The 26,889-nt window shown below is 41.9% G+C and overlaps 1 protein-coding gene across 2 annotated transcripts in view; it reads right to left on the bottom strand.

Moving 5' to 3' along the window:
* grm8a (glutamate receptor, metabotropic 8a) overlaps nt 1-26,889 on the bottom strand; it is a 304,220-nt gene that overhangs the window by 161,905 nt on the left and 115,426 nt on the right. For both annotated transcript variants that reach the window (XM_087830876.1, XM_006780652.2), the window contains exon 3: nt 6,713-6,929. In XM_087830876.1, coding sequence (XP_087687002.1) covers nt 6,713-6,929 — 217 coding nt within the window. The remainder of the gene's footprint in view (nt 1-6,712; nt 6,930-26,889) is intronic.

Genomic DNA, 26,889 nt, shown 5'->3' with positions numbered 1-26,889 from the left:
TTCAGGATAACATGTAAAGAAAAGCAGCGTGAAACTATTTGTGAATCATTTGAAGTGTACTTATTTTTTTAGATAACATGAAAACAACATATCAAATAGTGATACTGAAAATTTGAGCTGTTATTAAAATATATGCAAATTTATTCTGGGCACTATAAAGCACATTTACCCGCTTAATGAATTCAGGCCCTGATCTAAGTCTCCCTAAGACCTCAAAGAGAAAATGAAATTCCACCCTGTCAAAGGCTTGAGCTGCTTCTAACAAACAGTATGCACGATGTAGTCAAGAAAGGAATCTCTAACACTTTTAGAAGCCTCCAAACATCTGTGTGAGAACTCCTACTCCAAATGAACCTTGTCAGGTCAGGTTTGATCAGGGAAGACTTATGAGTTAGATTCTTCTACAAGCGAGCTGCGCCACTCGGGGACCGTGTTGGTAATTTCGCCAGCAGGTATTTGGACATGTGGGCACAAAGACTGCAGGCTGTAGGTTTAAATAATTTGCAGTTATTTGGACAGATATAATAAACCACTATACAGATGAATGATGCTGTAAGGGGAGCCAGCCTTATCTGGCTCCCCTTACAGCATCATTGCGATCTCCCTCCTCAAAGGGTTCTAATAGCTTAAGCTAAAGTTCATAATATTACAGCTTTGTTAATGGTTGAATCCAGAGTCATCTCATCAGACCAGACCAGTGTTTATAAATGCAGTGCGACATCACATCACATATACGTTTGGTCAAAAGAAATACTTTACTGTGATGAAAAGTAGAGCGATTAATCTGCTACCACATAGCTGAAACTGTCATGAACCTCAATGGTTTGCATTCATCTGTGCAACATGTCTCATGGTTAGTTACTAATGGCAAGGGGCGATCTGACAAGATCCATGCTTTTGGAGACGAAAAAGAACTGTGATCAGTTTGACGTTGGCCACTGGCAATTTTTTAAGGTGTGGGCTCAAGAGTTTTTCGTGTTTTCGTGTTAAGAGCTAGCAAAGTAAGGCAAACATAGGAAGGTTGATTTCTTTAACACCTGCATCCTGTTCTTTGCATTCTTTCCCTTCTAACCTAAAAACAAAGTTGTTTCCAGTTGGTTTTTCCTCCTAAAGCAGTCCTTTTGAAACAACGATTTTGCTGACTGCTCTGTGGACTTGGCTGAAAAATTAGATGTGCAGAATTTTCTACTTACTCCTCCTGGGAGAGGCATAGCACTGCAGCTGTGCGGCAGCAAACATAAGTAGGACATATTCACTTTCAAACACCGTACTGGAGAAGTCAATATTTAACTTCCAGAGTCTTAAATAAAAAGTCTGAGTGGACAGTTTTAAACATTTTCTGTCCCTGCCACTATCACCTATTCACCTCCCACACACACCCAGTAACCCCTGACATATGCTAATGTGACGAGAGCAGTTTTTGGCAATTAATATCCTTTCACAATGCACGCAGTACACGTGCACACTTTCTATAACTCTCTCAAACACACACACCCATTAACACTCATCGGTGAATGATTACACACCAATTCATATGGATGTTTGGTATCAGTATGCAGAGTGCCTTGTAAACTTCCCTCATTACACCGCAGTTACAAAATAACATCCTAGAAATTCCCAGCAGCTCACTTTCTCTTATTTTCTCTCTCTGAGTGTATCTGAAGAGGTCCACTTGTTATTGAAAATGCAATAAAATGAAAATATATGACTGTGTCTCAGGGAATTTATGCATGCATATGTGTACAACGAATGCTTAATATCATTACTAGGATCCTTATTTTTATCCTAATGCTGCTCTTCCTTTCCTTATTCTTCTCCTATTCTACCTATTTCCCAGGGTCCAGTTTCATTCATTACTTCCAACACACTATGAACTCTCCCCGTCCCGTCACTTTTTCCTGTCCCCTCCTCTTGTTCACCAGCGTTTTGTCCACTCTGCCATCCCTGTATCTTCCTTAGCTTGCTTGGCGTCTTCAGAGGGGCAGAGTAAAGAATTGAGTGACTGCTGTCACAGCATGCAGCCCTCCCATACACCCACCCACACATCCACCTACACACATATAAAGCAAGATAACGCCCCCACCCCCCGCCCCAGAACACAAAAACACACTTTGCTAAGTATTGCTTCAGACTTTACAGTGACGCACACACACACACACACACACACACTGATCTGACTCCACACAAAACATTTATGTGCTGACTGCCACTGCACAAAGCCCTGGGCGAGCTGGCTCCAAACACGCACCGGGACTAAGATGGACAGCTAGACAACAGCACAGACATACAAAAAAAAAACCTGTCATTTCTGCATCAGCACACAAACAATGGAGAAACAACAACAACAACAACAACAAAGGGAAGAAAATCAACAGGATGATAAAAAATTAAAACTGGAAAGATTTCGACTGATGAGAACCCCCTTAAATGGATTCTTTACTCGTCTTGGCTCTGTCAGTCGGTAAATATTTGTCAACATCCAACATGATGTGTTTTCAAAAAACATTTGAGACATAACAAGGGAAACCAGCAGCATTTTGATCTGTCAACATCACTTGAAAGATTTCATAAACTGATTTTGATTCTGCATTCACCCATCTTGATGCTCCCAGGACCACAGGGACCGTGCTTTTAGAGTTTACATCAAAACAGACAAGTGATCTATCTCTCTGTGTTTCTCTTATTTTCTGTATCTCTGTCACTCTCACTTACTCTGTAGTGATTTGTTCTCATTTTTCCTGTCACTCCACCATCCAGTGAAGTAGTTAAAATACATCATCGACTGTCCCTTCACAGCAAACCCAGCCCAGAAATCTTTCCGTGATAATACAGCAGGCAAAGAGTGATTTAAAAAAAGAACAGAAATGCAGGCCGAGACTAAAAGAGACCTGCAAACACATCGATCACAAGCAGCCCGTAAAAATCAAGAGCCAACAACTGTCCAATTTACATCCCACTGCTAAATACAAGCCCAGCTAACAACAGTACAGTATATCACCTTGAGAAGCCCATTACTCTCCAAGACTCTGGCTAAGAGAGAATGGCAAAAGCTTGCTGCAGGGAGACAAGAAACAAAATATAGCTGTGAGCAGGATATCTGCTTCAAGACCTGCAGACTTTCGACTCTACAAGTGGAATTAAAAGTACCGAGGCCGTGGTGACAAATTCCCTCATCACGAGTGTCACTGCTCTGAAAACAGCTGTTCTGCTCTAAGTGATGCATGAGAACAGCAGCTCAACAAATAGAGGGAGGTTTCTCCAGGAAATCCGATTGTTGTCCGAACTGTGCAGAGCAGCATGACTAAACTCCAAGCACCCCAAATCTGCAGCCAGAGGCAGGTGGTGTGTACTTTTTTTTAAATTTAATTTGCACAGTGATGGCAGAAATAAACAGTTAAAACAGGCTAATGAAGGCATTTATATGACAGAAATGTTCCAAGGTATTTTAATTCTTACTCTAAACTGTTTCATAAACTATAATGTGACGGTCTAGTGCATTTAAAGAATACGACATGCTACTTTTATTTAATAGAGTTGTAAAGGTGGCAGAGACTAACATAGGACCGATAAATCCTTTCTTTAAATCATGTGTTCTGTCAATTAAGTCAAGTAAGCACAAACTACTCCAATAAAATGCGACAATGGCACCTTGCAGTGTAACGTAATAAAAGTTATTTCATTTCTAAAATTTGGAGCATTGCTATTATTCATGTATGTGAACTGTATGATTTCTCTGAAACAGGAAACCAACCAATTTTAACGAATATAATTTGCATCATAATTTGCCGGCAAACACTCACACAGCCCCTCCAATCACTAACAGCTGTAGTAGTTAATGTTCTTAACACTGAACAGCGCTTTAGGAGGAATTTGAGAGCTCAGTTAAGCTCCTATTTCAACCCAGTGAAGTATTAAAAAGTTATCGTAAAAGCTAACCTGGCCAGCATATATGTTGACATTAGCTGTTTAACTGTTAGCAGTTACCCAGTAGCCACATTAGCCATCTGTTATCATTAAGGTAGCAGCTACTGAATTTTAGTTAGATAAAAGATAAATAATTGTTGCAGGCTGAACGTGACGTGGATGGAATATGGAGCTGTGACAGAGCGGATTATGGAAACAGAGAACGGGGCAGTTTGCTGGCTGTGCAGAGCAGCGGGGGAACCGTAGCCCAACAGAGCAGAGTCTAATGTAGAGAAGTAATCCGAGCAAATGAAGAGGCAGCACAGCCAAATCAGACGGGTTTTGTGGCTCAAGAGCCGAAGAAAGGATGAAAGAGCTGCAGACTGAGGTGGACCAGTGTGAATGGTGGACAGTATATGATAAGCTTTAACTACTTACACATCCCACTCACCCCTCACACCTGGGCCCTCTGACCTCAGGAATTCGCATGATAAGGTGGGGCCAGGTTTCACAAAGAGCTCACCCGAAACCCTGGCTGATTGGGACCCACACCCAGTTTCACACCTTGGCTCAGGCGATTAGAGGATCATCAGGGGGTCCTTTTGTCCCCACTGGATACTCCCACTAGGTTTAAATCTGGGACTCCCCACCATTTGACCTTAGAACTGAAGAAGCTTCTCGGATGAGAGGTGAAACGTCTTCAAGCAACTTAAAGAAGTCCAGACACTTTTCTTTGCAAGCTCCTTTGACAACTACTTACACAATAATTTATTGAAATGGGTTTCTTATTTTGTTGCAGCTAGCTCTGAGGTCAGTTTTGAAAAGCAGGCAATGAGCATAAGTGATACCACACTTTACCACTCCATCTTCCATTATGCTCTTCTTCCACAATAATTAAATTATTGATATGTGTTGGGCATTTTTTTTAAATATTTTGCTAATTCTAACTTAGAACTGGAAAAATTCGTGGAACATTAACAAATGTTAATAACTTCTTTTTCGTTACTTCTGTTGTTGCACAATGGGCTCAAAAGCTTTTATCTAGTATTGAGTATTTTCTTGGGTATTGGTATCGACTTTGAAATTCCAGTATCTTGACAGCTCTAGTAACCCCATGCATAGTCAGCAACAAAGTTTAGTACCTGAGGTTTACCAGCAGAACATTTCCTACTCTGGGTTCAATAGCTTGTTACCAAATGCATCATGCTGCTATCTCTCTCCCTGCTAAATCATGCTCATGCACGTGGCAATAAGGGGGAATTTCTACTTAGCTCCATTTCGGTTTAGACACTCATGCTTCCACTGAAGGCTCTAGACAGGTAGGGGTGACCATGCCCCAACTGTTATACTACCTGTCGACCATTCTGAAGCATGAGGGTGTTCAGATATGTCTTACAGCAGCTCTTCTGTGGTATTGTACTAAAGTACATATCAGCCTTTTGATCGTCATGGACATCAGTTAGCCTCGGGCACCCATAACTCTGTCACTGTTCCACCATTTGTCCTTCCTTTGATGACACATGGCTGCGTGAGTCCTGCTGCCTTCAGATGGATCAAGAGATTTAATGAACTGAGATGCTTTCACTACAGCACAAAGCTGCAGAGGACAACAGGTCCTGCTCAAATTACTGATCCCAGTTTGCAGATGACAGTTTAAGCAGCAATGACAAAACTGATCATTTACAGTCTGTTACTGCTGAACATTTGCTCCAAGTTATTACAGCAGTTTAGTGACTTAGCTTTGCTTTTGTTGATCAAAGCACCAAAGTGGCAGCACATTAATGCTGCACCAGCAACAGATGTGCTCTAAAATGACCGCGTGCGGGCCAAAACCTAAGACACATTTCCCACCAACAATTTACTCTGCACCACCTTATTAAAATCAACCTCACTCTTGAGTTCCACCTGCTTAATGTGACCCCTGTGCATTTGCTCGTCTTTGTGTCACCATAAAAATCCATCCTTTAGCGCTGTATCCTTCTTTTGTCACCCGCCTGCCTACTAGAGTAACTAGAGTTGACGTATTAGATGTTGTTCTGCTAATTCTCAGGGACAATAACCATGACAGCACACCTTTTTCACACCGGCTGAATGCGTCTGCGAAAGCTGGCGTCACTGCCAAAAATGAAATACATGCATAAAGAACTAAAAGACAGATACACAGATGGCTGCACTTGTCCATCACATGTTTGCGACAATAACTTTCTCAGTTTGCTCGCCACAGTCTTCAATCTACAGCCTGCAATTTACGCAAAGAGTGAACTTCCCCCGGAGTTTCTCTAGAACTTTAAACAACAGGTTTCCACTCTGTTCTTTCTACAATTCATCTAAAATTGCAGGCCAAAGCCACTATTCATGTACTATACACCAAAGTGCACTATGAACAGCATATCATAGTTATTACATCCTGATAGTGGAGCAGAAGTGGCGAACTTGCCTTCTAACAGTTTTTTTAAATCGTGTATAGACCTCCGCTCTGCTCTCACTTAAATCCATTTAAATTATGATTTGCTCTGGAGCGACAGTCACAGCAAATACTGTATGAAGGTGTCACACAACACAGAAGAGAAGGAGATATAAATGCTGCTTCAAACACTTTCCCAAAAAAGCTGGAGGATAAAAACTCGTCACCATAAAATGTAGACAAAATCAGAACAATCTATGATATAGAAAAACAATATAAGTCTTCTTAATATATATATTAAGAATATATATATAATATATATATTAAGAAACCTTATATATTAATATAAGGTTTCGTTTTAAGGGGGGAAAAATGCAGATGAACAGAGGAAAGGTTCGCTCTTACCAGTTTCTCTGGAAATCTGGATAAAGGCCTCGACTCCGCTCTCGCCATAGTTGCCTTCTGAGGCCAGCGTGGAAACGTAGTTCCACTCCATCGCTGTGACGATGTCCATCATGGCCTGGGCCTGGTACGAGTCCGGTGGCACAACACGGGAGAAGAAGTCATAGCGAGTGTTGTCACTCAGCTCGGGAGCCGTGGAGGCGTAGCTGATCTGCGGGATCTGGATGGAAAAAGGGGAAGAAGGAAGGAAGATGTTGAGGAAATGTGAAAAAAGCACAGTTAATAGCGTGGTGTTTCTGAACGTGAGCCAAATATTGTAATTGTTTCACTGCCTACATATTAAAATGAGTAAAGTGGGAAGACTCTTATATGATTATTTTTTCAATTTAATGTTTATCACCACAATTAATGTGTTCTCCTACAATGAAAAAAAAAAACAACTCGAAAAAGTAAAACGGTTCAGTGATATTTGAACTAGGAATTACAAAACGCCCACTCCCTGCAGGATCAGTGTGGTAAACAACTGTCAGGAAATTGAGACGAAGTCATCAACATGAAAGTTACAGTGTAACTAAAATGAGAAACTGCTGGTTCATAGATATGAAAGGAAAAAAAACACATGCTGATGATGAACAGGTATTAAAGCATAATTGGTTCATAATTGGAAATATGAATACAGGCTGACAGTGTGGTAACAAAAAGGTAAGCAGATGGTGTCATTTTTCAACACTTGTGTTATGGCTGACAGATTCAGGATAGAGAGAAGATTTAAAAGAGACAGAGAAGAGACATGTGGGACCAAAGGGGGGGACAGAAAAGAAAAGCACAACAGTCAGATTGCAGAACGGAGAGACAAAGAGGCTGACGAAATAACAGAAGACACACACACACACACACATTTATTGCTTGTGATAGGTGGCATAACAGGCCGAAGGTGTTCAATGGCTGACAGGCAGATTGATTTTTCCCCCGACAGTGGGAGAAGCCCCTCCATTTATAACATTCGCAAGCACAAACACACACAGAGTCTTTGGGTAGACATCTCATTGGCATACATTCGAAGCAACTCTTAACTGCCAATCTCAGCCCAAGCATAAGGTGTGTCAGCTGTCTGTCTCCCATGCTAACACATACAAAAACACCAACGTCGACAACTGCTGAACACAGCAAATCCAGACGGGAGATTTAGGACAGACAGTGTGCGCAAGTGTGTGTGTGTGTTTATGTGACTTGAATGTTTCTAAAGGCCATCACTCACTGTCTTTATTCCCTTTGAGCATCATCTGAAGTCTCTGTCACTGTGCATCTATACTTGTCTTTGCCATTTTAAAAAGGTCAGCGATCCATTTTGAGAGATACTGTAAGTTATTTCTCTTCAGTGGTTTAAAAGCAAATCTGTAAACAAAAGGTAAATAACGCTGAGTTTCAAGATTATCGCATGCGGCATAAAAATGCATTGTATTGTAAATTAAGTACGCTAATTGTAATTCCTAACCTGTACAGCACATTAACTGTGTATGAGGAGAATATTGAGAGGAGAGAATTTTTTGTTTTCACTTCTATGACAACGCTTATTGCTCAGTACTAAATGGAAAATTTCTGGTTTTATTGCTGGCTGGATATCTAATTTTGAAACAAAACAGCTTTGTTCCACAGTTTTCAGTTGTTTAATAACTTTCCATTTTTCCAACCCAATGGGAATTCACGCTTCCAGCATTTGAGTGCCGTTTTTGGTCTCCTCTGTCAGGGGAATAGAATTGGGAACTCTGGTGAACTTCAGGATATGTATAATTCATAGAGGTAATGATAAACAAATAAAAAAGGAAAAAAAATCAAAACCCATTCCAGCTCATCACTGTATATACAGTATGTGGCTACATGCATGTGCTGCTGCGTACACGTCTATGTTGTGTATGACTCCACCGTTTTACTTGGTCTTTTACTCTATGTACTTTTAAATAACTGAATATCCATTTCAAAGAACACTGAATTCTTGGCTGCAGGAGTATGAGGTATCCGTCTGTTTACCATGGGAAAGAAACTTTGTGACCTCCGCAAACCTAATACTTTGATCTTTTGTTATTTCACTCTAAAGCTGGGAAACACAGACATACTCAGACAAACACACTCAGTAATGACTTGTCATCCTTCCCAAGTCATTACTGAGTAAGAGGACGAAAAGCAGAGAAAAGAGCAAATGCAGAGAGGGAGTTACATAAAGTACAGATTCAACATCCAATATTGTCTACTGCAGGCATAGAGCCAGTACTGTCTACCCCCAAATATACCTGTGTTTTCACAAAATATTTCTGCAGACATTTATATAGTCACTAGGGATAGGTAGCGAAACCAGGTAATAAAACGTACACCAGGGCTAAATTATTAAAGACTGTGGTATCGATAAACTCCAGCTTTATTAGTTCTACTCGGAGAAAACAAGATGAATTTTCTCTTTTCTTTTTTCTTCCCTGTGTTTGAGGGGCAGAGGTGGCTGTTTGCTCGCTGCTGCTCCACGCCGTACTTGAGCACACACCCAGCGAAATATCCGAGTGACTTGTTTTAGTGACTTGCGACTGTACTTCACAAGCAAAGCTACTGACAATGCAGAAGCACAAGTCATTTTTCCATACATTTTCTTTGGTTTATCCAGTTCTTTGTCATGACAGGGCCGGTGCCTCAGAATTACTGTTGTACTGTTAAACTGTAACTGTAAATAAATGTCAGTATAGTGTAACCCAATTCCTAAAATCATCTTAAACAAAAAAGAAAAAGTAAAACATTTTATGTTCATTGTTTCTGTTCTTACTGTTCTTGTTTAATGAAAGTGAAACGAGATCAAAATTTTTATTTAAACAAAAAAGGGACAGATTTATATATTTGTTCTGGTTAAATAAGGGTTAAGTTTCTTTGAGAGTTGATGAGCTCTGATGAGAGCCTATTGTTTTACTCCACTCCTCTCGTGTCAGCCAATCAGTGAAGCTCTAGGCAGCTCTTGTCCCTCCTTAGTACCAGCTCCCAAGTCTCTTGCTTCTATAGCCGAACAGAGCAGGCGGGCTAAAAATTGTTATCGAGGACAGAGCGAGACCGGAAGGTTTACTGAGCTGTGGCTTCACGTAAACGCTGAGCATCCACTCGACAGGTTTTTATATGGGACGAATCCAAAGACCAGGTCAGCAATTCCAGAACCCAGAGTGTTACATTGTTCACTGGATGGCGAGCCAACCTAAGATAATAGGAGACGATATACATATACACGCATACTCATTTGCACATTGATGGACTGCAATCCTCTACTGTACAAGTAGTGCGGTAGGACAGACAATCACACACACACACTCCTTATTGGACGGATTCTATTGCAATACACCTGTTTGTCATGGACCCCATCGGTACCATTTGGACTTTAAAAAAGGACTAATTCTTTACTTGTGCACAATTTTATTTTTATTCTATTTTTTTGCTACTTTGGGGGAAATTTTTATACTTAAAGTTCTGTTAAAACCTGTTGTAATTCAGTGTTGGTTACAAAAATTTTTTAAAAGGCTTAACATCACTAAAGTACTTTTAAGCCACACAACTGTGTTTGTCTGGTTTCTCTGCCATTCATGTACCAGAGCTCTAAGGGTCGTTCTTAATCTTCTGATACTAGCCCAAAATTACTCATTACCTTGGTAATTATCCATTGATACTGTATCTCAACCCACGTAAGTGCTACAATAGTCACTGGATATCCCAGTCTGCATGTTAAAGCATCCATTGGACCAAATATTTAACCCAGAGTTTCCTCCATCAGGATGCACTGCAAATATCAAAAACGTAGGTATAGAAAAAAGTGCCTGTGTGTATGTGTGTGTGGCTGGATGAATGAGGCTTGTAGTAAAAAGCACTTTGAGTGATTAGTTGGAGTAGAAAAGCGCTATATAAGTACTGGTCCATTTACCAAGTTACTACCACTACTGACACATTCATAGATCCTTGAAAAACAGATATGTACCTTTCATAAAGGTGCAGAAACCTCCTTAATTTTCCAAATGTCAAGCGACGTTCGAGTGTTGTAAATCATTTACATACTGTGAGTTCCCATTGACTCGCAATGACTTGAGCCCTTTTCAAAACAAGCTGAGTTGGAGGTGTAGTTAGAGGCGGCAAATTAACAGCTTGGTTCCCCCACATCGCTGGGGAAGAAGATTATACCTGCAATCCCCTTAATTCCATTTGCTCTAATGAATATGTGTGTGAGTGTATGAGGGAGAGAGAGGGAAATACAAGTGTGAGTAATAAATGGAAGAGTATGTATAGGCTTATCTGCCGTTTCAATTAACACTTTCTGACTCTCATGCACTTATCAGAGTAATGTCCTGTATTGTTTCAGAGTTTTGGAAGACAATTATTATCATCTATGCAATATCCACTGACTGCACAAAGATATCAACAATAATTACTGAATGTATAAACAACTGGATCGGAATCTAGTAGTGTAAAGTGGACAGATAAAGCAACTGAAAACTTTTGTTGCAAATAGACTTATATGCAAGCTACAAAAAAAAAAAAACCTGTTTGTTACCAAGATGATGCTAAAATGTAATAATTTGATGGTATTTCTTTTTCTATGAGACAGAAAGTATCCAAACCACTGTAGATGCAGTATATTCTTGGAGATACTTGACTTTATAGACATGCTGAATGATGATCCAATCACAAACTAAGAAATAGCCGTATTCAAGAGAAAATACTTTGGTGAACATACAGCGTTAATGATATTTTCTTTAGTTCTAGATGCTGCTCATAACCTTGTTTGGCTATTCATTACAATTCAGTCAGTCAATATATGACATTTTGCATGCATGCTTGCTTGAAATTTAAACTTTTTTCCCCCCATTTTATCCAAAGAACTACCATACTTCCACAAACTAACAAATTGCTGGTATTTTTGGATCCCCGGAATACAGTCTATATATAATAGCAAATAAATCATTTTCACACACTGTAGTATAATGAAGGCATCTTAAATCTTTAATCCTCTGTTCCCAAGGATCTCTGGATTACCAGAATTCCACTATGCATGCTGCTGCGCGCCTCCTTACAGTCACTATTCTTAAATAAGCCAAAAGGTCTCTGAACCAGCACTTATTCCCTGTACCTCCCCACAAAACCTCATTAGAAGCCTAAACTCTTCCTAAGAACAAACAGAAACTAATCTATATCAAGTCGTGGGGCTGCCACTGAATAGCGATTGGGCCCAGCCAGCAAAGATATTAAATCTTGGTTCCTTTGCTTAAGTATAGAATTAATCACAATGAAAACATGGGATAGACTAGTCTCAACCATAAAAATAACAGATTAATTCTTAATTGCTCTATTCCCCTCTAAGCAAAGAGTATTGAAAGAGCAAAAGCTTATGTTTCCCCTTCATGAAAACAATCAATCAACACCAGCAAGCTGTTAATATCACTGTTTTCTTGAGCTCTGGAAACGAAATCCTTTGACTAAAACATTGCTTTAAGAAAACCTTTAAAAGCCCTTCTGCTTTTTTTGTTTCCAAATAGTATCTCCTGAATAAACTCTGGGGGCAGTGAAAGCAATAGAAACCAATATAAGCCAATATCCTAGAAGTCCTGCCACTATAGACAGTTAGGTCTGCCCCGTCTGTTCCTTAATGGGTTTGGTGAAAGAGAGGAACAGTTTCATCCTTCACTATAGATCCAACTAAATCCCACTAGGGAGCTGAACAGATAACTAACAGCCGGATTTGGACCTAATGATTCAAGCCACTGGCTTTTTGTGAGTGAGTGTGTGTGTGTTGTTCCAGCTGGGAACCAAAGTTGAGAAAATTCATTTCACAGAATTGCACCCGTCCTGCCAGAGGAACCAAAAAGACAAAAAAAATCAGCATGGCAAAATATGCTTACCTAAGGAGACTTCTGGTTTGTGAGGAATGTTAGAGTCAGCAACTTGTGCTGTGCTTTCAGGCTACAGTAACCTACAAAGGGCTGAAAATAAGCACAAAACAATCTAAATCTATGACAGATATTAGATTTTTTTTATTCTAAATGTTGTTTTAAAAAATTATTGTCATGTGGAGACCTTACAGAAGCATGACTGCAACCTAAACTGGCCTATAGTGTGTGCTTGTGTGTATTATGGTGGTAATGGAGCCGTCGGGTAGGGAAGCAGAGTCTGAGCACTAGGCTGATAGATGGCATTGGTTTGAAGCTAATTAACCCCAAAGCATTACACGCACATATCGCTTTTCTGTCTCCTACACACACACACACACACACAGACAAACACTGTCAGTAAGAGGATTGGATACGTTGTTAAACAGACACACTTGCAGGGGCATTGTGAGGAAGGTCGGTCACGTCATCTGTGATAAAATTATCTGCTTAATCATGTTAACCAATTTATAGTCAACTTTTGTGTGGAGAGAAATTGTAGTCATTTTGTATACATAATTTCAAAGGCTAGAGAGCTTAGAGAAGGATGGACAAGGCTTAGACACTCAGAATGAGCTGGAGGAATTGAAGAGAGCATGGTGACCATGAGAATATAGGCACAAATACAGTCAATTGATATAGTCGTCTGGATCCCTGCTTTTGAGTAAGTCTGGATAGTTATTTACTTGTTCAAAAAACACTTTTGACTTAGCCCTCTAACAGCAAGCTATGGTCTCTGTTTAATGAGGAGAGTATCGCCACAGTGGGATCTCACCAAGCTAATTTACCAGCATGAAGACTGCTGGGGCTAAGGCCTGGGCGTCTCTCGCTCTGTCTAACCCCGTTCTCCCTGTCTGGGGCCATCTGTCTCATTTTTTCCTGTTTACTGTTTGTACCTTTGCATTTGTGCCTGTCTTTTAGGCTTTCATGTTACAAATGTATCCTCATTTAACTGTTTTAAAAGGGGATTATATTTTAACAATGCAACTACCACAGTAGACTATGATAGTTAAACTACTTTTTCCGTGGCTGTAGGTGTAAGATGACTCATACCAAAACAAAAAGGTTCAGGAAATTGCATGTTCCTCCAAAGGTTTCTTTTTGATTTCCTCAGTGCAAATACAAGCATGTTGTGATAAGTGGGGATTTTAAATTCATGTGAGCATGAGTGGTTGCCTGGCTCTCTGTGAAGGACTGGAATCCTGTTCATGGCTTCCAGCCTTTCGTCCAATGTTAGGATAGACTAATTCATCCAAATTGTAGAGGGTGATATGGTAACAGCTGGCCATTTCACATCCAAGTCAATAGTGTTGTCATGACACAGATTTTCAGGAATTCAGGAATTACATTAACCCATCGATATCATTGAATTCAGGTGTTGCAATCACTTCCATGGCCACAGATGTATAAAATTAAGTGCCTGGGCATGCAGACTGCTCCTACAAACATCTGTGGAAAAATGGATCGGGAGCTCAGTGAATTTCAGTGTGGTATTGTGATATGATACCGGTTCAGAAAGTCCAGTTGAGAACTTTTCGTGCTACCAAATATTCCACAATCCAGCGTTACAATAACAAGGTGGATGCGAGTGCAAATGACAGGAACACTGTCAGAAAGTGGTAGGCTATGGAAAATCAGAGAGTGGGGTCAGCAGATGCTGAGGTGCAAAGTGTGCACAGGTCGTCAACTTTCTTCAGAGTCAACAGCTACAGATGTCCAGACTTCTGGCCTTCAGATTACAGCATATAGAGAGCTTCATAGAATAGGTTTCAGTGGCTGACCTGGATGCAAGCCTTACATCACCAAGTTCGATGCAAAGCATCAGATGTAGTGCTTTAAGGCACACTGCCACTGGACTCTACAACACTGTAGTTGTATTCTCTGGTGACAAATTATACTTGTCAGTCTGAAAATCTGATGGACAAGTCTGGGTTTGGCATTTGCCAGGTGAAGGGGTACTTCAAAAAAAACTTGACTGGCCTGCACAGAGTCCTGAACTCAATCCAAAAGAACACCTTTGGGAATGTATTAGAGCGGAGACTGTAAGCCAGGCCTTCTCATCCAACATCAGTGTCTGACCTCTGAAATGCATTTCTGGAAGAAGAATGGTCAAAAATTCCCATAAACACACTCCTAAACCTTGTGGGAAGCCTCCCCAGAATAGTTGATGGAATTATGGCTACATAAAATCATATTAAACCCAATGGATTTAGAATGGGATGTCACTCAAATTCACATGGATGTGAAAGCAAGCAAATACGGGCGACCGTGGCTCAGGGGGTTGGGAAGCGTATCTTTAAGCGGAAGGTCACCGGTTCGATCCCCGGGCTTTCTGTCCTGGTCGTTGTGTCCTTGGGCAAGACACTTTACCCTACCGCCTACTGGTGTTGGCCAGAGGGGCCGATGGCACGATATGGCAGCATCGCTTCTGTCAGTCTGCCCCAGGGCAGCTGTGGCTACGACCGTAGCTTGCCTCCACCAATGTGTGAATGAATAGTGGCATTGTAAAGCGCTTTGGGTGCCTTGAAAAGCGCTATATAAATCCAATCCATTATTATTATTACTATAGTGCAGGTCGGTATCTCGATTGATGTAGAAGACAGCTCACATAAAGTACAACAAGTGCATGTTTCACCACAGTTTTGGCAAATGCTAGCTCACACATGAAGTGCAAGCACATGAACACACATACCTTAGGGCAGCTAAATTGCTAAATTACCTCCTCAACATGTCTTAAAGCAAGGGTCTCAAATTCCAGTCCTCGAGGGAATTGGGATACAGCCCCTGTCTTAAAGTTCTCCAGAGGCTTGGTAATGAACTGATCATTTGATTCAGGTGTGTTGACTCAGGGTGAGATCTAAAACCTGCAGAACACCGGCCCTCGAGGCCTGGAGTTGGAGAGCCCTGCCTTAGGGCAACACAATGCACCTAATGACTGCTAGTTTTATTATTGACAATAAATCTAAAGTTACGCTGAGCTCATTTAAATGCTGCGAAACAGCAATGACATATTCCCTTTAAAGTCCTAGGTTTACCCCGTGTATGCTCTGCACATCACAGCAAATTCAGAATAGAAGAGCAGCCTGTAATTTGTTTGTTGACAACCAAATGAAAAATGTAGACGAGATGAAAGAAAGAGACTGAAAGAGTAAAAAGGAAGCCACTTGATGGGAGCAAACAGAGGGGAAAAATCTGAGTAGGGTAGCAAGCAAAAAGAATGAACGGGGCTGTTTTATTTTTTACTTTTTCTAAAAAAGTGAAGAGGTTAAGGAACACAAATGAGAGTCAATGCTGACAGAAGCTTTTTTTTTTAAAGGTGGGGAATATTTTCCCTCTGTCTATATGAAAACAAGTGATTAGGATAAGACTGGTTTTGGTAAAAGCAAAAAATAAATAAATAAAAAGACAAAAAAATACAAATAAGAAGTTACACTGTCATCAAGGAAATGGATCGGTGTACCTGCAGGTATATCAAAACACAAATCCTTAAATGTCTGATAGATAAGAGGAACTCAATCGATGGTTACTCTTAGCTCTCTAAGGTAGCGCTCAGTTTGTCTGGGAGACTGAAGTATAAGCAAGGCACGGAGCGAAGCAGTGAATTAATGGCCCAGTGAGCCATTAATTCCCTGGAGCTTTCCAGTGGCACACTGTAGAGAAGGTGTTCGGCAGGTGGGAACAATGCCTTGCACTAATGGGATGAAGCTCACATGCAAGGCCACACATTTAAAAAGAGACTGAGGAAAAACTTTCAGAGGAAACTTCCCCAATCTCTCCGATATTTGTTTTCATACCGACTATATCGAGCTTATATCAAAGCAAATTGATTTCCTCATGAAAGTGGCTCCCTTTTTTGCACTTATATCACTTAGCTCTCTCCTTTTCCAAATATGTTTCTACACATTAAACCATGGATTCTTGTAGCTCCACTAGGAAATGAAAATAAATAAGCATCTCATCTGTTTTTTAAACCTTGTTAAAAAATGTCTGTAATATTTCAAAATCACAAATAAACGGTATGCGGGTATTGGGTGGCGGGGGGAGTGGCCTTTGTGTGAAACCAACACCAGATTCGGCACCTTGAAAGCAAGTTGGTGGCTTCTAATTAAGATAAGGGTCAGATGACTTGCAGTAATCACCTCAGAGGCAAGATAAAGACGTGGATTACAAGTGACTAGAATGATGGCACTGATTTATTATTGATCTACTTACGAGCAGCTAAATCCATTCAACCTATCCATCTACAAATTGGTTAATTTTGCAATGACACTCTGTAATTAAGATGCAGAAATCTACTCCTAATATTTGACGAGCTCTCGTGGATGGTGTCAAGGTAGCTGAGGCCCTAAAAATATGCACTTAAATTTCTGAGTCAGACTTTCTGTTCACAGTATTACCAAGTGAGAGAATTTGCATGTAGTAATAGCACAGAATGGAAGTGAAAACCCAGCCTTCGCAACCAGTTCTTAAATTATCAGCATGACAACGAATAAAGCAGAGACACGGGGAACTCTGCTGTGCCGAGAGGCAAAAGCTGTAATGCCAACCCATCACCTCAGTTCATTTAAAATTTTAAGAGAAATCTTATTAAGGACGGCACTTTGGTTATAAAGGTTTAAAACTGAAGTGATGAATTTGCACCTGCTGCTGGGAGAGGATTCAGAGGATTGGCTGGAGGACACATGATGTAAGTTTTACTTGGGTAACATGTGTGTAGGTGTGCTCACACAGTTTTAAATACACCCCCACTGCTAATATCAGACAGGAGAGGAAGGCCAGAGGGCCGGAGGCCAGGGACCCGAGGCTGCAGCCTTTAATATATCTCTGTCAATACATCATCACTTTCCTTCTCACATGAAAACACACAGCTTTACCTCGCTATATCACAGGGCCAACACAAACGTACACAGACACACACACAAAAACGCTGTCTGTCCTCAGCGGACTTGGATTTTCCTGAACAAAAACCATACACACAGGCACGCATGTCTCTGCCTCATACACACACACACAGACACACATACACAGTTTAATTCAATTCAATTCAGCTTTATTTATATAGAACCAATACACAACAACCGTCTCCTGAAGGCAGGGGTGCCAAACATAAGGTATGAGGGCCAGAATGGGCCTGGCAAAGACTTCAGTCCGGCCCACTGGATGGCTTTAGAAAATGTGAATGAGGGTGTAAATTTAAAGTTTTTCAGTTTTGCAGCTTTTTCTAATGATAAAGACTTTCCCCACAGGCGTTCAGGTAAACAAACAATTAAAGAAAAGTTCGCAAAAAACAAACCTTACAGAACCTTTTCCCACGTCTTTTTATTATATTAAGTAATCTCAGGGATTCAAAATTTTTGTATTCACAAGATTTTCAGAAAACTTGACCTGTGACCTTGTGATTGAGACAGGGTTGCTAAGTGTCCCATTTTAGCCAGGACATCCCATGTAATGAGCAAAATTGGTTTGTCCCTTATTCTACTTTAAACGTTCCGTATATTCACTATTACCGACAATTTTGCTTTCTGACCAACAGATGGCACTCTTATAAATACAAAATCTGATTTGACTGCAGTTGTATCAGACCAATGCTTGTGTCCACTCACAGTCGTCAGTGACGGCCCGATTCATAAAAATAAAGAGCTACTAAACTGGGTAATGGAAGCCCGTATTTACAGTATTTTGAGTATTGATTTTTTTGCTCTTTTTTGCTTATTTTTAAAGGAATTTCTTTAAGTAAATAGTGATTGCAGCTATCATTTACTGTATTTTTCATTATTGTTTTAGATGAGGTATTGATTAAACTGAATACCAACATTTTATGCATATTTAAACTATGCCCAACTGGCTGCATGGGCTTCTGATATGCTAGCGTGTCCCTTATTTGTCAGTTAAAAAGTTGGCAACCCTAGGTCGAGATCACAAGTGATCAAATTTACAAACTTGGGTGTCCACGCTGCCTACCCGGTCTGCAGGGTGACAACTATACCCTATAAGCCTGTTACGCCCGCGCGGTAAAAAAAGAGAGCACAGGGAGACAGGACAAGAGAGGAAACTTTCTTTCACGGTTTTTTCAGTGCACTCTCTGAACACTTAGATGGCACACTTGTGCTTGGAGGCGACCTCAACCTTGGACTGAATGAAGAAATGGATAGGCTCAATACAGCAGGAACTCAGCGTAATTGGCAGTCCACAAATATAATCAAACAGTATATGAGCGACTTTGGTCTTTGCGATGCATGGCGCTCCCTTCACCCCACCAGTAAGGAATATACTTTTTTTTCACATGTTTATCACTTCTACTCTAGTCTAGATTATTTTTTGGTCAGCAGCTCACTGCTGAGTGACGTTTCAGACACTGAGATTCACCCTATAGCTGTCAGCGATCATGCTCCTGTATCTTTAACACTAATGCACAAGAATAATACTATGCCAAGTAAAAACTGGAGATTTAATACATCACTGCTTAAAGATGAAGACTTTATTAAATATTTTAAAAAAGAGTGGACTTCATATTTAGACTTTAATGACACTCCCGGAACATCAGCTTCTGTTTTATGGGAAGCAGGGAAAGCTGTGATGAGAGGTAAAATAATTTCTTTCTCATCACATAAAAAGAAAAAAGAAAACAAAAATATTCAGGAATTGGAAAAAAACATCAAATCACTAGAAGAAGCCTACGCGTCCCACCAAGATCAGGAAACATTGAACAAAATACGCAAAACAAAACTAGAATTAAATGAGATAATTGATAGAAAAACAAAATTCTTAGTACAAAGACTACGCTTACAAAATTATGAACATAGTAATAAATCCGGGCAATTTCTAGCAAACCAGCTAAAAATAAATAAAGAAAAAACAACTATATGTGCTGTTCAAGATTCATCTGGGAACACAATATATGAACCGAAACAAATAAACATTTTCAGGGATTTCTATAAAACGTTGTATTCACCACAAATAAACCCATCTAAAAAGGAAATTGATCAATTTTTAGACAACATAACTCTCCCAAAATTATTAGAAGCTCAAGCAATGGCACTGGATTCGCCACTGACATCAGGTGAACTCCAGGAAGCCCTGATAAGTATGTCCAATAATAAGGCTCCAGGTCCAGACGGCTTTCCTGCAGAATTCTACAAAGAATTCTGGACGATTCCAGCACCAGTTTTTTACAGAACGTTGTTAGAAATCAAAGAAAAGGGCAGACTTCCATCAAATATGAATTCTGCAAACATTTATCTCCTGCTAAAACCAGGCAAAGACCCTGTATATCCCTCAAGCTATCGTCCAATATCCCTTATTAATGTAGACCTCAAAATAATCTGCAAAGCTCTCTCGAAGAGACTAGAGAAAATAACCCCCCTCTTAATTCATCCTGACCAAACTGGTTTCATAAAAGGTAGGCACTCATCAACAAATACACGTAGATTACTTAATTTGATAGACTACTCATACAGTAAAAACCTTGAAACTACAATATTTTCCTTAGATGCAGAAAAAGCGTTTGACAGAGTTAACTGGAAATTTCTATTTGCAACTTTACACAAATTTGGTTTTGGATCTTCTTTCATCAACTGGTTAAAAATATTATATAATTCCCCAACAGCTTGTGTCAGAACAAATGACCAGACATCCTCCAGCTTATGTCTCCTGAGGGGCACCAGGCAGGGATGCCCACTCTCCCCTTCACTGTTTGCAATTTTTATCGAACCACTAGCAGCAGCAATTAGACAGAATTCAGCAATTAAGGGCATAAAATGCAAGAACGTGGAACATAAAATCAGCCTTTATGCTGATGATGTGTTACTCTTTCTCCAAAATTCACAAACCAATATCTCTGGGGTGATTGAATTGATAAACTCTTTTGCAAGAATATCAGATTACTCAATTAACTGGTCAAAATCTACAGTCCTTCCTATTAATTGCTGCTTCCATAATTCCTCTTCTACTCCACTGCAATCGGGAAATATAAAATATTTAGGTATTAATATTTCTCCCAAGCTTGCAGATCTAACTAAATTAAACCATACCCCACTTTTAAAGAAAGTAGAAGGTGATCTGGCTAGATGGAAATGTCTACCCATATCACTCATGGGAAGGGTTGCTGCTATAAAAATGATGGTATTACCAAAAATAAATTATTTATTCTCAATGATCCCAACTAAACCGCCGCAAGATTGGTTCAGATCTCTAGATTCATATATGTCCAAATTCCTTTGGAAAAATAAGCCCCCACGTATAAGCTTAAAAACACTACAAAAGACCAAGGATAAAGGAGGATTAGAACTACCTAACTTTCAGCACTACTTCTTAGCCAACAGGCTTCAGTTTATCCCAGGATGGCTAAAACATACCCTTTTAGATGAACCTTGGCTAGATGTAGAACAAGCACTTTGCAATAATCTAGAGATTTCAGATCTACCATTTATCAGCTCAAACATCCAACGACATGAATGCTTCAAAAGCATCAACATCAGCTCTTCTCTGACAGCATGGTGGGACTTTCTGAAGTTGACAGAGTCTTCATTAATCCCATGCAAACGTACACCTATCTGGAACAACCCTGACATATTACAAAACAATAATATGATAAACTTTTCAGATTGGAATGGTAAAGGAATCAAATATGTAGAACATATACTAGAAGGAACAGAATTTATTTCATTTGACAGACTAGTTACACAATATGGGATCAACAAGAAAAGATTTTTAGAATATCAACAAATTAAATCCATAATAAAAAAGAAATTTAAACCGGGTCAAGTTGAACTACAAACACCACCAAGTGTGGTTCAATTTTTTACTCTTAAAACCCCCAAATTACTATCCAAAATATACAGAATGCTTTCTAAAACAGATGAATCAATATCACTTCCTATTGCAAAATGGGAAGCGGATTTATCAGTTAACTTAGACCAAAACTTCTGGTCTCAGATTTGCTTAAAAACCTTTCATCTAATCAAAAATCCCAGTCTTCAATTAATTCAATACAAAATACTACACTCAGCTCCCTCTTCTCTGAGTGTAAAAGCGAAGCTCTCAATTTACCGGTCGATCTACGTCCCTACCCTCACCTATGCCACGAGCTGTGGGTAGTGACCGAAAGGACGAGATCGCGGATACAAGCGGCGGAAATGAGCTTCCTCCGAAGGGTGGCTGGCATCTCCCTTAGAGATAGGGTGAGAAGTTCGGCCATCCGGGAGGGGCTCAGAGTAGAGCCGCTGCTGCTCCACATCGAAAGGAGCCAGCTGAGGTGGTTTGGGCATCTGGTAAGGATGCCCCCTGGGCGCCTCCTGGATGAGGTGTTCCAGGCATGTCCCACCGGGAGGAGGCCCCGGGGCAGACCCAGGACACGCTGGAGAGATTATATCTCTCGGCTGGCCTGGGAACGCCTTGGTGTTCCCCCGGATGAGCTGGAGGAGGTGGCTGGGGAGAGGGAGGTCTGGACCTCTTTGCTTAGGCTGCTGCCCCCGCGACCCGGCCCCGGATAAAGCGGATGAAGATGGATGGATGGATGGACAAAATACTACATAGAGTGCACTATACAGGTCATCGGATGTTCAAGATGGGCTTTGCATCTACCAACAACTGCTCACACTGCCAAACCAATTCACCGGACAATTATATCCATGCTCTTTGGTTCTGTCCACCAGTTCAGAAGTTTTGGTGCGAGATATGTGAAGACTTATCAAAGTGTCTGAAATGTAACATTCCAACTTCCCCCTTAGTGTGTTTGTTGGGCAGCTTAGATAATGTCACTTCAGAAAAGAATATAGCCCATATGGTTTTCACTGCCCTATGCATAGCCAAGAAAACAGTCCTCATGAACTGGAAAAATAAAAACAATCTTAATTCTAACCAATATAGAAATTATCTATTAGATTACATTAGTCTTGATACAGCCTCTGCCACCACATCAGATCAATCGCTCTGGGCTCCTCTGATCAGCTCCATCACCTAGTGGGGGTGGGGGGTCATATTTTGGTCTCGCCTTCACTGTTGTGATTGGTGTGGGGGTAGGGTCAGGCTTAGGGCGTCGGGGGGTTCCCCGGGAGCATCTTCCTTGGGGGGCTCAACCCGGGGTAGCGGTCATGGCCAATTAGGGGCTCTGTTGGCTCTTAGGTGACGGTTTCCTCGTGGCTACGTGCAGCGGGGCTAGGGGAGGGTCTGTGCTGACGGACGGGGGTTACTGACCTGGTAGCCTGGCTGCCCCTGGGTGGGTCCGGGACGGGCGTGAGGTTCTGGGGGCGCTCCGGCTCTGGCCTGGGGCCCTGGCCGGGCCTCGGGGGCCTGGGTCCTGGTTGGTGTGTTGCCGGGGTTGTGGGCCGGTGGGTATATGGGGGCCCACCACTGGCGCGGGGTGCCGCCGGTGCGCCGAGCCACCTGGGGGGCTCTTCAACTGGTGGGGGGGGGTTGTCACATCTTGCAGGAGCTTTCCTCTCTCAGGAACTCTCTCTGCAAGAGGGGGAGATACAGGAGAGGTGGAGGAAGATCTCAGCCTGGGCGTCTATTGTCTTATGTAGTCTGGAAGATGAGTGGATGATGGGGTGGGTGCAGTTTTCTCTGTGGTGGGGTTGGGTGGACTGCCCCGGGCTCTGTGGGGCCGGGCGGCGCCGCTGCGCTGGGCCCCGGTTCGGATGGGCCTGGGCCCCCCTTCCCTGGCGGGTCGCGGAGTATGGGGGTGCCTACTGGGGTCAGCGGGGGAGCTGGCCCCAGGGAGGGGTCACTTGCCCCTCCCTTCCTTCCCTCCCCATCTCCAGCTGCCTCCCTCTTCCCGCTCCACCACAACCACCCACACATGCAGGGCCTTGGAGTAGGGGTGTGTCACCAGGGTGCAGAGGAGGTAACCCCCCCCCTCTGTCCCCTTCTGGCTGCCTCTGCCTCAATTTTATCCCGCAACTTAGACATTCACATTACTCACACTCTCATTACACATACATATAGGATCTTGGGGGTGGGCACGCTACACGGAATCCCAATTACCATCAGGGTGTACACCTCACCCCTGGCGTCGTTGCCCACCTCTCAATTTTAAATACACGTAGACATTGAGGGCTAGCAGGAGGGACTATGCGCCTACCTGCTGCTCTCTGGCAGGTGGCTCCATGCTCTCCTGGGTTTTAAATGCACCTTAGAACACATATACATCAACACTACAATGAGCGGGTGGAGGGAGGTTAGGAGTCTTCTCTCACCCTCGTTCTCTGCGGTCTGCTGGAGCAGGGGGGCTAGGAGGAGGAGTTGGCCGTCCGACTGGGGTCCGGAATGTGGGGCCTCCCTGCTGCTGCGGAGTCGGGGCGGTCTGCTTCTCCCCACCGCAGGGAAAAAGGGTAACACAACCTGGGTCTGGGTGCAGTTCCCCCCTCCAGGGGCAAGGGTACCTAGACCCGGTTTGTAGAGTACGCTTGGGGAGTGTGATTGTGTGTACAGCGTCTCTTTATGTCTGTCTCCACGTTGGTTAAGTGTGGAGTAAGTGCATATGAGAGCATGAGGGTGGGAATGGATGTTTGTATCTGTGTGTGCCTGTATGTCTGTGTCCATATGTCAGGTTGGGTATCAGACGCCACCTCTCTGAGGACAGCTCAGGCCCTCCAAGGTTTGGAGGCCTATCTCCCCCCACCACTTCCCCTGCCGGGGGCGGACTCCCTCAGACATCGGTGCGTTGGTGGTTCTTTGTGTCCGGGGGTGGGCGTCCGGGTACACACCGGCTCACTCCTTGGCGGCTGCTTATCGGGGCCTGGAGCCTGGGGCTCGCTTGGGCCACTTCGGAGGTGGGGTGCCCCCGGCCTCTCGGCCTGGGGCTCGGTCACTCAGGCACAGCTGGCTGCCGGCGGAGCTCACGGGCACGTCGCTGCAACCCCCCCTGGCTTCTGCTCCGTGGCTGCTGGGTGACCCCTCATCTGGGACTCTCCTCAGCTCTTTCTGGGACAGTGGCACGGCTGCCCCTCTGTTGGTCTTCCTTGGTCTCTTGTGTTCTGGGGGCCTCTGGATGTCTGGAGTTTTGATCTCCTCCATACCTGCTTCATGCCCTGGAGGACGGGGCAGTGGCCCCCCACACCCTCTAGCAGATCATTACATGAGGGAACCTTTTAAGAAAACAAGCGCGTCCATGCTCACAGGTGTACACACGGGTGATCACACACACAAACTACACCCTTTTTGGCTCTTACCTCAATGCACACTGTGCTGTCGATCTTACGTGCTGCACAATAATGTTTAATATTTAGTATTTACTGTCATATTCCCATATATCATTGTGATGTTGTTTATTGTATTACTCTTGTTTTCTTCTGCTTGTTTTCTTTTTTCTTTCTCAACAGGTGATCCAGGTGATCGATACATGTATTTTTTTTTTTTTTTTTTTTTTTTTTTTTAATTTATTTATTTATTTATTTTTTTGCTTATTCTGTTGGTTTTTGTTTTTCGCCCTTCTCCCCCGTCCCTCTTCTCAACTGTTTTTCTTTCCCTCTTTCTTTCTCCCTTTTCTTTCCCCCAGTCAAGTCTGTCCCGTATTCAGCAAGTGAAAATAAAATAAAGAATAAAAGGTGAATCAAATGGACCATTACGGCAAAGCTGGGATGGTCAATTTGGTAAAGAAAATCCGTTGGGCATCTTTCTTCGCCTTTAGACAATAATTCTGATGGCAAAAGAGCCAAACGGGACAGGCAAAAAAAAAGAAAGAAAAAAAAAAAAAAAAAAAAAGACAAGAGAGGAAACAGCAGTCAATAATGGCACAAAAGAGTAAAAAAAGTTTTCTCTTTATCAGATCTTTAACTATCACCAAACACTTTTCAATGTGGGTATTTTGACAGATAAAGCTGCACTGAGTGCATCCTCTTTTTATTTTGTCTTTCTGATGAGACACTGGCACGCCAAAGCTTTCCAAACAATTTTAATGACTCTTTCAAAAACACTGGTAAAAAAAAAAAAACCCTGACAATTGCATCAGGAAACACTTGCCAAGCAAAGTCGTTTAAGTGCGCTGCTTAAAGTAGCAGCACATTTGGTTTTTGACTTCAATAGATGACAAACACTCAAGTATTCACTTATGACAGTTTAGAAGACAACCTTCTTATTTTGCTCATTATAGAGCATCTATAAATAGATTTGCATGGAGCAAATCTATTATTGCTCCATGCAATAAAATCAACATGGGCATTGATTCCTTCATTGTTGCCCAATTATAATGAAATCAAACTGTAACCTTTTTTAGGCAACTTTTGTGAGAACAGGTTTCACTGTCCACCCCCGCTCATGCGTCCAAACAATTTAAAGCATTACAGGTTTAAACTAGAGATTGATTGAAAGCATAAAAACATGCTGTGCCCGATGTTCCGTGTCCCTGTTTTAGTACATCATTTTACATCTGCCCCAGCACGCACATTAGGTTTAAACTACAGACAGTGCTTAGATCTCCTAATGTTGCCTCTTTTACTTGCCTTGCTAGGACTTAGCCCACTCGCTCTCATATATGCCCCTCTGCTCATGCACACTATTTGAATAATGTATTCCTCCAACAGCTGCATCTCTTCACCAACCAAAACCTCGTGTCCAGTAGCGCACACAAACACACCCACACAAACACGCAGGAGGAAGGCACAAGACTACTTGATGCAAGCCAGCCACCTGCAGCGTCCCCTCTCTGTTTTGTCTCTCCATGCAGTTACACAAAAGCGCCATCCAACAGTGCTTCATTGTGAGTTTCCTGCTTGATGGTGCTTTTATGTGTGCGTATGTGTGGAGGCAGTGCATGTGCCAACATGAGCCCTTGACACCTGCCAGCATTCTCTCTCAGCATTCCTGTATGCGTCCCTGTATGCGTTCCTGGCTCCCACTGTGCAACTGTAGCACCAAATGTGACAAATTCCTAAAAATATGCAAAGTTAAACTTAACATTTCAGTCCCCATTTGTTTTCAGTTCAAAAACACAGGCAAAAGGACACATACACACACACAAATATACGCAGAAAAAAAAATGTGCATACCTGCCAGTGTTACAGAATTATTAATCAGAGCAAATCTGAGCTTCAAAAAGGTATTCCCCGGCATCAGAGCCATTAGGCTTACAGTATATTCCCATTGTTGCACTTGTAAATGAGCCTCATACATCATGCAGTATGCCAACAGACCTGCACGGAAAGCATTTTAAATTTGTTTAATGAAAAACAGCTTAGCAGCAAATTAGAGGCTAGAAAGTGTTTAAAAATCATTTGATCAGATTTCGGTTTATGAAATAAGTTTTGA

The sequence above is a fragment of the Neolamprologus brichardi genome, chromosome 17 (assembly GCF_056152115.1).
Source record: "Neolamprologus brichardi isolate AB-2024 chromosome 17, ASM5615211v1, whole genome shotgun sequence".
NCBI classification, from domain to species: domain Eukaryota; kingdom Metazoa; phylum Chordata; class Actinopteri; order Cichliformes; family Cichlidae; genus Neolamprologus; species Neolamprologus brichardi.
This window is presented reverse-complemented; position numbering and strand designations above follow the sequence as displayed.